The sequence below is a fragment of the Oncorhynchus kisutch genome, linkage group LG17, assembly GCF_002021735.2.
Source record: "Oncorhynchus kisutch isolate 150728-3 linkage group LG17, Okis_V2, whole genome shotgun sequence".
In the NCBI taxonomy this organism is placed as follows: domain Eukaryota; kingdom Metazoa; phylum Chordata; class Actinopteri; order Salmoniformes; family Salmonidae; genus Oncorhynchus; species Oncorhynchus kisutch.
Window position 1 is genome coordinate 20828456 of NC_034190.2, and position 12574 is coordinate 20841029.

Consider the following 12574-nt stretch of genomic DNA (forward strand, 5'->3'; position numbering starts at 1 on the left):
GACTGTTGTAGTAGTTCTGTCCCGACCTTCAATGTCCCTTACCTGCTCTACATTGACGATGAGGATGAAGATGACTGGAGTAGTCTACCTTACATTGATGAGGAAGGGGAGGATGAGGAGGGAGAGGAGGAGAGGGAAGAGAGAGAAAGGAGAGATAGAAGCTCTGAGGATTACTATTCCTGCTCTTCTTCCTGTGCTTCTGACAGGTGTGTTGGTATGTGTGTATCGTGCGTGTTTGTGTGTGTGTGAGTCCTCGTTTATGCTTGACTTTTCTCTGTGTGTGTCTGTTTAGGTATGTGGTGGTGTCTGGAACACCCCTGAAGATTCTAGAACACCTGCTGAGTGACCTACGACTGGATGACCAGAGAGGAGCACCGGAGAGCAGAGTGTCTGGTGAGTAAACACGTACACACACACACAGTCTTGTTTATCCTTAACACAGTCTTGTTAAATCCTAGTTAACCTTAACCCCAAAACCTAACCCTGACTTCTAACCATAACCCCTAAACCTAATTCAAACCCTAACACAAATTCTACCTTAACCCTAAACCCCTTAGAAATAGCATTTGACTTTGTGGGAACTAACAGAATGTCCCCAATTGGTCAAATTTTTGTTAGTTTACTATTCTTGTGGGGACTTCTGGTCACACATACACACAGCAGATAGTTTGATGATTGTGGGATCCCCCAAAGATCTGTACTCAGTCCATTACACTTATTTAAATGTACACCAAATAATTTAATTTGTGTGTTTGTTTGTGTGCACCAATCCCTCCCCTGCTCTTAGGAATGTCCTAACATGTTTCAACATAACCACTACTTCTACTGTTCTTCATTCTTTCTTTCTTCTTTTCTTTCCTAGGAATATATTGTAGCATATTTCAGTGTTGTCTAACTAGCGTGACCTATTGGGAAACGCTGACAAAAGACCATATTGGGTAAATGAGTCTTCGGCCCTAATGATCACCAGTCAAAAAGAGAGCTGAAAGAAAAGAAAGAGAGGAGTGTGTGTACTCGCGCATGCGTGCCTGTGTGAGTGAGTGCGTGCGCGCGCGTGCACGTGTGTGTGTTTTTTAAACAGAAACATGTTTAACAAGCTGAAACAAGCCTAAAGCGAGATTAACGCACAACACTGCAATACCTGATTACTAAGATTAGATCTGTGGCCCGGGGGTGGTGTGTGTGTGTAGATGAAATTGTAGGAGTGAAGGAGAGGCGTTAACATGGAGAAAATGAAAGCAGTTGGAAGGAGGGAGGAAAATGGGAACGGTAGGGTGGAAGGAGAGGAGAGGGGTGGAGAGAAGGAAAGAGGTAGAAGCCAGCTAAATAGTCTAGTCATTTAATGTGGTGTTCTATGAAAAGCTTGCTTTCCTATCTAAACGTCAGACAGCTGGTTAGTTAATTATTCATAGGAACCTTTCGGCTGCTCTATCCACTGCTCTGCGGAACCATTACTTTTTTTGTCACATGTTTCCCATGGACAGAGTTTAACGTTGTGCAGCAAGCTCAGTCTGCACAGATGCACTAATCTTGATAACATAATGAGTGGCTATTAGGGATGTAAGATGATTTGTAGATCAGTGATTCAGCGCCTTGCTCAGGCCAACTGCATTCTCAGCCCTTCATGAAACTGCATTGCCAGGGCTGGACCTGTATAATCCACCATTACTTAAACCATTCCTTCTGAAACCACACTCTTCAGTGAGAAGTGGGCGATGTTTCAAAATAAATCAAATGTATGTTTTTGCATGATATTCCAAATGCCTGTATGTCGTTTATGTCCGCTGGTTCTCATGTTGTAATTTGTCTTGACTCCTTTGCTCCTTCCCATTTACACCAGAGACCTGTATATCATGACGAGATGCTCATGTCTTCGCCCTAACAATGAGAGTCATTGTCCCAAAGGCTGTGAGGCAGGCGACAAGCTTAGGTCCAAAATAAACTCATAGAAACGCATTGGGTTTATTTTTAACTGATTATGGCGAGAGTGAAACCTCGCGCTTTGCCTCTTCCTCTCTGTTTATACACACACACACACACACACACACACTAAGCCCCTCCTCCACCACTTACAACAGCAAAGCTGAGAGGTCACTCCTTCCTCTCTGACAAGCGGTCTCAACTCGTTATTTGCATTTGAGGTTTGGTCCAACCGACTGGGTCATATGGACACTGAAGCACATTGAGACATTATTTTACTGTAATAGAGAAGTTAACCTTTCTAACCATACACTTTTTATGTCTCACCTGCTCTAATTGCCAGCTAGCTTTATAGTTCCACCCTCAGAGCATGTGCAGACCAGCTAGCTGTATAGTTCCACCCTCAGAGCATGTGCAGACCAACTAGCCTTATAGTTCCACCCTCAGAACATGTGCAGACCAGCTAGCTGTTGTGTTTTTGGACATTTTCAGCTCGGGTCATTAGCCCCACCTGCTTCAAGATGTCCACTGTCATCCCTGTGCCCAAAAAGGGAAAGTAAGTGAACTGAATGACTACCCGTAGCACTCACTTCCATCGTCATGAAGGACACCAAAAACACCAGGTCAAGAAAATCATCATTGACCTCAGCCACCCAAGCCACGGCCTGTTCTCATGTCAAATCAAATCAACAACGAAAAAATCTTTGTCACATGCGCCGAATATAACAGGTTTAGACCTTACCGTTAAATGCTTACTTACAAGCCATTAACCAACAATGCAGAAAGAAAATATTTGCTAAATAAACTCATGTAAAAAAAACTGACCAATAAAATAACAATAACAAGGCTCTATACAGTGGGGCAAAAAAGTATTTAGTCAGCCACCAATTGTGCAAGTTCTCCCACTTAAAAAGATGAGAGAGGCCTGTAATTTTCATCATAGGTACACTTCAACTATAACAGACAAAATTAGGAAACAAAATCCAGAAAATCACATTGTAGGATTTGTAATGAATTTATTTGCAAATTATGGTGGAAAATAAGTATTTGGTCACCTTGAACTTTGCGACCTTTTGCCACATTTCAGGCTTCAAACATAAAGATATAAAACTGTATTTTGATTGTGTGGGACACAATCATGAAGTGGAACGACATTTATTGGATATTTCAAACTTTTTTAACAAATCAAAAACTGAAAAATTGGGCGTGCAAAATTATTCAGCCCCTTTACTTTCAGTGCAGCAAACTCTCTCCAGAAGTTCAGTGAGGATCTCTGAATGATCCAATGTTGACCTAAATGACTAATGATGATAAATACAATCCACCTGTGTGTAATCAAGTCTCCGTATAAATGCACCTGCACTGTGATAGTCTCAGAGGTCCGTTAAAAGCGCAGAGAGCATCATGAAGAACAAGGAACACACCAGGCAGGTCCGAGATACTGTTGTGAAGAAGTTTAAAGCCGGAGTTGGATACAAAAAGATTTCCCAAGCTTTAAACATCCCAAGGAGCACTGTGCAAGCGATAATATTGAAATTGAATGAGTATCAGACCACTGCAAATCTACCAAGACCTGGCCGTCCCTCTAAACTTTCAGCTCATACAAGGAGAAGACTGATCAGAGATGCAGCCAAGAGGCCCATGATCACTCTGGATGAACTGCAGAGATCTACAGCTGAGGTGGGAGACTCTGTCCATAGGACAACAATCAGTCGTATATTGCACAAATCTGGCCTTTATGGAAGAGTGGCAAGAAGAAAGCCATTTCTTAAAGATATCCATAAAAAGTGAGTGTTGTTTAAAGTTTGCCACAAGCCACCTGGGAGACACACCAAACATGTGGAAGAAGGTGCTCTGGTCAGATGAAACCATAATTGAACTTTTTGGCAACAATGCAAAACGTTATGTTTGGCGTAAAAGCAACACAGCCCATCACCCTGAACACACCATCCCCACTGTCAAACATGGTGGTGGCAGCATCATGGTTTGGGCCTGCTTTTCTTCAGCAGGGACAGGGAAGATGGTTAAAATTGATGGGAAGATGGATGGAGCCAAATACAGGACCATTCTGGAAGAAAACCTGATGGAGTCTGCAAAAGACCTGAGACTGGGACGGAGATTTGTCTTCCAACAAGACAATGATCCAAAACATAAAGCAAAATCTACAATGGAATGGTTCAAAAATAAACATATCCAGGTGTTAGAATGGCCAAGTCAAAGTCCAGACCTGAATCCAATCGAGAATCTGTGGAAAGAAGTGAAAACTGCTGTTCACAAATGCTCTCCATCCAACCTCACTGAGCTCGAGCTGTTTTGCAAGGAGGAATGGAAAAAAATGTCAGTCTCTCAATGTGCAAAACTGATAGAGACATACCCCAAGCGACTTACAGCTGTAATCGCAGCAAAAGGTGGCGCTACAAAGTATTAACTTAAGGGGGCTGAATAATTTTGCACGCCCAATTTTTCCGTTTTTGATTTGTTAAAAAAGTTTGAAATATCCAATAAATGTCGTTCCACTTCATGATTGTGTCCCACTTGTTGTTGATTCTTCACAAAAAAATACAGTTTTATATCTTTATGTTTGAAGCCTGAAATGTGGCAAAAGGTCGCAAAGTTCAAGGGGGCCGAATACTTTCGCAAGGCACTGTAAATGCTTCACAGAGTTCAAGTAAACATACACATCGCAACATCAACTGTCCAGAGGAGACTGTGTGAATCAGGCCTTCATGATCGAATTGCTGCAAAGAAACCACAACTAAAGGACAGCAATAAGAAGAAGAGACTTGCTTGGGCCAAGAAACACAAGCAATGGACATTAGATTGCCGTGTCTTTGTGAGATGCAGAGTAGGTGAACGGATGATCTCCGCATTTGTGGTTCCCACCGTGAAGCATGGAGGAGGAGGTGTGATGGTGTGGGGGCACTTTACTGGTGACACTGTCTGTGATTTATTCTGAATTCAAGGCACACTTAACCAGCATGGCTACCACAGCATTCTGCAGTGATACACCATCCCATCTGATTTGCGCTTAGTGGGACTATCATTTGTTTTTCAACAGGACACTGACCCAACATACTTCCAGGCTGTGTAAGGCCTATTTGACCAAGAGAGTGATGGAGTGCTACATCAGATGACCTGGCCTCCACAATCACTGACCTCAACCCAGTTGAGATGGTTTGGGATGAGTTGCACTGCAGTCAAGGAAAAGCAGCCAACAAGTCCTCAGCATATGTGGGAACTCCTTCAAGACCGTTGAAAAAGCATTCCAGGTGAAGTTGGTTGAGAAAATGCCAAGAGTGTGCAAAGCTGTCAACAAGGCGAAGGGTGGCTACTTTGAAGAATCTCAAATATAAAATATATTTTGATTTGTTTAACACTTTTTTGGTTACTACTTGATTACTACAATCTAAGCTTGATGCCCTCAATCTCACACAAATTATCAAAGAACCTACCAGGTACCACCCCAAAGCCGTACACACGGGCACCCTCATAGATATCATCCTAAACAACTTGCTCTCTAAATACACCTCTGCTGTTTTCAAATTTGCTTCCTGCAACACAAACTCAAAAATGTTCTGGGACACTGTAAAGTCCATGGAGAATAAGAACACCTCCTCCCATCTGCCCACTGCACTGAGGATAGGAAACTCTGTCACCACCGATAAATCCACTATAATTGAGAATTTCAATAAGCATTTTTCTACGGCTGGCCATGCTTTCCACCTGGCTACCCCTACCCCGGTCAACTGCACTGTACCCCCCACAGCAACTCGCCCAAGCCTTCCCCATTTCTCCTTCTCCCAAATCCAGTCAGCTGATGTTCTGAAAGAGCTGCAATATCTGGACCCCTACAAATCAGCCGGGCTAGACAATCTGGACCCTTTCTTTCTAAAAAATGATCTGCCAAAATTGTTGCAACCCCTATTACTAGCCTGTTCAACCTCTCTTTCCTGTCGTCTGAGTTTCCCAAAGATTGGAAAGCAGCTGTGGTCATCCCCCTCTTTAAAGGGCAGGAACACTCTTGACCCAAACTGCTACAGACCTATATCTATCCTACCATGCCTTTCTAAGGTCTTCGAAAGCCAAGTCAACAAACAGATTACCGACCATTTCGAATCCCACCGCACCTTCTCCGCTATGCAATCTGGTTTCAGAGCTGGTCATGGGTGCACCTCAGCCATGCTCAAAGGTCCTAAACGATATCTTAGCCGCCATCGATTAGAAACAATACTGTGCAGGCGTATTCGTTGACCTGGCCAAGGCTTTCGACTCTGTCAATCACCACATCCTCATTGACAGACTCGATAGCCTTGGTCTCTCAAATGATTGCCTCGCCTGGTTCACCAACTACTTCCCTGATAGAATTCAGTGTGTCAAATCGGAGGGCCTGTTCTCCGGGCCTCTGGCAGTCTCTATGGGGGTGCCACAGGGTTCAATTCTTGGGCCGACTCTCTTCTCTGTATACATCAATGATGTCTTGCTGCTGGTGAGTCTCTGATCCACCTCTACGCAGACGACACCATTCTGTATACTTCTGGCCCTTCTTTGGACACTGTGTTAACAACCCTCCAGGCAAGCTTCAATGCCATACAACTCTCCTTCCGTGGTCTCCAACTGCTCTTAAATACAAGTAAAACTAAATGCATGCTCTTCAACCGATCGCTGCCTGCACCTGCCCGCCCGTCCAGCATCACTACTCTGGATGGTTCTGACTTAGAATATGTGGACAACTACAAATACCTAGGTGTCTGGTTAGACTGTAAACTCTCCTTCCAGACTCACATCACACATCTCCAATCCAAAGTTAAATCTGGAATTGGCTTCCTATTTCGCAACAAAGCATCCTTCACTCATGCTGCCAAACATACCCTCGTAAAACTGACGATCCTACCGATCCTCTACTTTGGCGATGTCATTTACAAAATAGCCTCCAATACCCTACTCAATAAATTTGATGCAGTCTATCACAGTGCCATCCGTTTTGTCACCAAAGCCCCATATACTACCCACGACTGCAACCTGTACGCTCTCGTTGGCATGCTAGTAGACACCATAGTGGAGCTCTTTAGCATCAACTCAAATCGCCGTGTTTGGAGGAGGAGGAATGCTGGCTATGACCCCAAGAACACCATCCCCACCGTCAAACATGGAGGTGGAAACATTATGCTTTGGGGGTGTTTTTCTGCTAAGGGGACAGGACAACTTCACCGCATCAAAGGGACGATGGACGGGGCCATGTACCGTCAAATCTTGAGTGAGAACCTCCTTCCCTCAGCCAGGGCATTGAAAATGGGTTGTGGATGGGTATTCCAGCATGACAATGACCCAAAACACATGGCCAAGGCAACAAAGGAGTGGCTCAAGAAGAAGCACATTAAGGTCCTGGAGTGGCCTAGTCAGTCTCCAGACCTTAATCCCATAGAAAATCTTTGGAGGGAGCTGAAGGTTCGAGTGGCCAAACGTCAGCCTCGAAACCTTAATGACTTGGAGAAGATCTACCAAGAGGTGTGGGACAAAATCCCTCCTGAGATGTGTGCAAACCTGGTGGCCAACTACAAGAAACGTCTGACCTCTGTGATTGCCAACAAGGGTTTTGTCACCATGGTGGAGAGTTTGGAATCTGATTGATTGATTGCTTCTGTGGACAGGTGTCTTTTATACAGGTAACAAACTGAGATTAGGAGCACTCCCTTTAAGAGTGTGCTCCTAATCTCAGCTCGTTACCTTATAAAAGACACCTGGGAGACAGAAATCTTTCTGATTGAGAGGGGGTCAAATACTTATTTCCCTCATTAAAATGCAAATCAATTTATAACATTTTTGACATGCGTTTTTCTGGATTTTTGTTGTTGTTATTCTGTCTCTCACTGTTCAAATAAACCTACCATTAAAATTATAAACTGATCATTTCTTTGTCAGTGGGCAAATGTACAAAATCAGCAGGGGATCAAATACTTTTTCCCCCTCACTGTAGGTGGGCCTGGGGAAGTCTATTGGTTAGGCCGCTGCCTTCAGAACTCAAATAACATGTTGCTGTGGACTCTAATCTGACCCACGCCCTTCTGACACAAACCCTCATTCAACGTTCCTGTCTTTCTCTCACTGTCTGAGATATAGAGGTTCGTGACCTGTGATGCATTTCCTGTTTCAGAGCTGCTGCTGGATGACTTCCTGTTGACGTACCTAGTGTTCATGACGACCAACGACCTCTGTCAGGCCCTGCTCGGACAATATCCTTTACACACTGCATGTGTGTCTGTCTGTGTTTCTGTGTAATGTGTATTGTCCTTAACTTGTCCCACCTACAGCAGTAAGCGTGTGCATGGTCAAGGTCAGGAGGATGGAAAGGAGGCCCTCTATAGGAAGAGGAAAGTATTACACCTAGTTGCTCACTGGACACGCCTATATAAGGACTTCCTACGAGAGGACGAACACATCAAGGCATTCATGAAGGTAGGAGGAGACACACACAGGTTTGGTAACCAGTTTGTGAGGGTAATAGCTGCCTAGTAACTGGAAGGAAAGGAGTTATATTCTGCATGTCAGTGACAGCAATAACTTAAGTGTTTGTGTGCTTGTGAGCTTGCAGCTTTGTTTTCTCCCTGGCACATGTCTGCACATACATTTACAATACTTAAACCTAAATATATCTCTAAGTGTCAGTTTGTGTGTGTCTGTGTCAGACTCTCTCCAGGTGTGTGTTAGAGGATCTTTATGAGTTTCCGTCTCTGGAGAAAGACATGAAGGAGTTCCAGAAGCTTCTACGACGTAGACAGTGAGTGTGTGTGTGTATCCGTGTGTGTGCATGTACAGCACAAGGACGCCATTGTTTATGAGACATGAGCACAGCCTATGGTTTGTCTGTGGGGGGATAGAGGAAACGGAAGCTTCAATTCTCAAGTAAATCTTTATTTATGAACAAGCAAATATGGAGTTGTTTATTTGTTTCTCTGTTTGTTTTTGTTTCAGCACAGTGGATGAATGTCCTCCACAACAAAAGGTGAGAGGGATGGAAGAAGGGCGAGGGGAGAGAGAGAAAATGGGGGGGGATAATTGGTAGACGAAAATGATCCGTCACTGCCAAGTTAAAGGGATACTTTGGGATTTTGGCAGTGAAATCCTTTATCTACTTCCCCAGAGTCAGATGAACTCATGGATTGCATTGTTATGTCTCTGCATCCAGTATGAATGGAGGTAAGAGCTAGTTTTGCGAGCAAATGCTAACTAGCGTTAGCACAATGACTGGAAGGCTATGGTGTCTACTAGCATGCTAGCCGTTACCATAGACTCCCCCAGTCATTGCGCTGACACTAGTTAGCAACTTCCTTCAAACTGCACGCAGAGACATACATTTTTTATCCACGAGTTCAATCTGACACTGAGGAAGTATATAAATGGCTTCATTGCCAAAATCCTAGTGTCCCTTTTATAATCTAATGGTTTATGTCCCTTCTCCCTCTCTCCTCTCCATCTCTCTTTATCCCCCTCTCTTTCTCATTCTTTCTCCCCATCCCTCTCTCTCCCCTCCCTTCTGTCTTCATCCCTGTATTTCTCTGTCTGTCTCTCCAGAGTAAGCCTCTGTTCCAGCAGCTCAGTTTAAAGGAGAACAGTCTGCCACTCCGCTTCCCTCGGGCTGACACCAAAGAGGGTGAGAACACACACACGTGATACTGTGATTGTATGTGATTGATATTATTGATTTTGATTGATATGATTTATTGAAGTGTCATACGCTTAGCGGTGCCCAGCCCACATGGGTCTACAAGACACTACTAAACACAGTGACATTTTCTTTGTAATCAAAACAAAATAACATTTTCCAAATGATATGCATACAATAATCACAGCCTGTACAGCTATCTAGCCACACTACACAACCAGCTACCATCTAGCCACACTACACAACCAGCTACCATCTAGCCACACTACACAACCAGCTACCATCTAGCCACACTACACAACCAGCAACCATCTAGCCACACTACACAACCAGCTACCATCTAGCCACACTACACAACCAGCTACCATCTAGCCACACTACACAACCAGCAACCATCTAGCCACACTACACAACCAGCTACCATCTAGCCACACTACACAACCAGCTACCATCTAGCCACACTACACAACCAGCTACCATCTAGCCACACTACACAACCAGCTACCATCTAGCCACACTACACAACCAGCTACCATCTAGCCACACTACACAACCAGCTACCATCTAGCCACACTACACAACCAGCTACCATCTAGCCACACTACACAACCAGCTACCATCTAGTCACACTACACAACCAGCTACCATCTAGCCACACTACACAACCAGTACATTTCTCAGTACATTGTGTACATTGTGAAATAACTGATCAATCTCAAACACGCCCTGTCTGATTTCAAGCCTCTGCTCGTCCCGTAAGCAGAATACTTCAGGTTTATCACCAACATTTTTACAAAAAAAGAACATGTCTCAGATCGCCATCCAGAGGGCAATAAAACACTAAATGGATTTCCTTTTCGATTTGCCCAAGTTCACACAGTAGGCAAATTCTCTCTTCGGACAATCTGTTAAATCTCTGCGTCTCTGTAGCCAGAGCGAGGGTGCCGGATCTGAGTGGTGCACAAACGGACATTTGGTTTTTTGTTAGGTTCAGGAGGACATATGCTTCAGGGGTGTAGTTCTCGTTGGTGAGAGTGTACGTTCTAAGTTTAGGTTTAAACCAAATATAAGCTGCCCATTTCCCCTTGTGGTTTTGTCCTTGATTTGTTTAACACCACATGCTAATTTGGTCCTGAATATACAGTGGTTTGCGAAAGTATTCATCCCCTTGGCATTTTCCCTATTTTGTTGCCTTTACAACCTGGAATTAAAATAGATTTTTGGGGGGTTTGTATCATTTGATTTACCCAACAAGCCTACCACTTTGAAGATGCAAAATATTTTTAATTGTGAAACAAACAAGAAATAATACAACAAAAACAGAACTTGAGCGTGCATAACTATTCACCCCCCAAAGTCAATACTTTGTAGAGACAATTTTTGCAGCAATTACAGCTGCAAGTCTCTTGGGGTATGTCTATAAGCTTGGCACATCTAGCAAGTTGGATTTTTGACCATTCTTCAAGGCAAAACTGCTCCAGCTCCTTCAAGTTGGATGGGTTCCGCTGGTGTACAGCAATCTTTAAGTCATACCACAGATTCTCAATTGGATTGAGGTCTGGGCTTTGACTAGGCCATTCCAAGACGTTTAAATGTTTCCCCTTAAACCATTCGAGTGCTGCTTTAGCAGTATGCTTAGGGTCATTGTCCTGCTGGAAGGTGAACCTCCGTCCCAGTCTCAAATCTCTGGAAGACTGAAACAGGTTTCCCTCAAGAATTTCCCTGTATTTAGCGCCATCCATCATTCCTTCAATTCTGACCAGTTACCCAGTCCTTGCCGAGGAAAAACATCCCCACATCATGATGCTGCCACCACCATGATGGTGTTTTCGGGTGATGTGATGTGTTGGGTTTGTGCCAGACATAGTGTTTTCCTTGATGGCCAAAAAGCTACATTTTAGTCTCATCTGACCAGAGTACGTTTTTCCATATGTTTTGGGAGTCTCCTACATGCCTTTTGGCGAACACCAAACATGTTTTATTATTTTTTTCTGGCCACTCTTCCATAAAGCCCAGCTCTGTGGAGTATACGGCTTAAAGTGGTCCTATGGACAGATACTCCAATATGGAGCTTTGCAGCTCCTTCAGGGTTATCTTTGGTCTCTTTGTTGCCTCTCAGATTTATGCCCTCTTTGCCTGGTCTTGGTTTTGGTGGGCGGCCCTCTTTTGGCAGGTTTGTTGTGGTGCCATATTCTTTCCATTTTTTTATAATGTATTTAATGGTGCTCGCTGGGATGTTCAAAGTTTTGGATATTTTTTTATAACTCAACCTTAATCTGTACTTCACAACTTTGTCTCTGACCTGTTTGGAGAGCTCTGTGGTCTTCATAGTGCCGCTTGCTTGGTGGTGCCCCTTGTTTAGTGGTGTTGCACGTAACACTTTCCGCTTTTTATTTTTTAGACTTTTTTGAAACAAGTCATTTTTTAAATTTCACTTCACCAATTTGGACTATTTTGTGTATGTCCATTACATGAAATCCCAATAGAAATCTATTTAAATTACAGGTTGTAATGCAACAAAATAGGAAAAACGCCAAGGGGGGTGAATACCTTTGCAAGGCACTGTACACTGAGTATACCAAACATTAGGAACACCTTCCTAATATTGAGTTGCACCCCCCCTTTTGCCCTCAGAACAGACTCAATTCGTCAGGGCGTTCCACAGGGATGCTAACCCATGTTGACTCCAATGCTTTCCACAGTTGTGTCAAGTTGGCTGGATGTCCTTTGGGTGGTGGACCATTCTTGATACACATGAGAAACTGTTGAGCATGAAAGACTCAGCACCATTGCAGTTCTTGACACAAACCGGTGCCCCTGGCACCTACTACCATACCCCGTTCAAAGGCACTTAGATATTTTGTCTTGCCCATTCACCCTCTGAATGGTACAGCAGTCTAACAGATCACAGAGGGAGTTCTTTAGTGGAAGCCTCTCCAGGTAGATCAAGAGGGCAGCAGTCTAGGCCCCTTACCTGGATTGTCAATGGTCATG

At 43.8% G+C, this 12574-nt stretch overlaps 1 protein-coding gene across 1 annotated transcript in view; it reads left to right on the plus strand.

Annotated features, from left to right (window-relative positions):
* rapgef5a (Rap guanine nucleotide exchange factor (GEF) 5a) overlaps nt 1-12574 on the plus strand; it is a 70939-nt gene that overhangs the window by 48595 nt on the left and 9770 nt on the right. Inside the window, exons 11-16 of the mRNA XM_031793183.1 lie at nt 293-393; nt 8072-8150; nt 8223-8373; nt 8604-8695; nt 8890-8920; nt 9490-9568. Of these exons, the coding sequence (XP_031649043.1) occupies nt 293-393; nt 8072-8150; nt 8223-8373; nt 8604-8695; nt 8890-8920; nt 9490-9568 (533 nt within the window). The remainder of the gene's footprint in view (nt 1-292; nt 394-8071; nt 8151-8222; nt 8374-8603; nt 8696-8889; nt 8921-9489; nt 9569-12574) is intronic.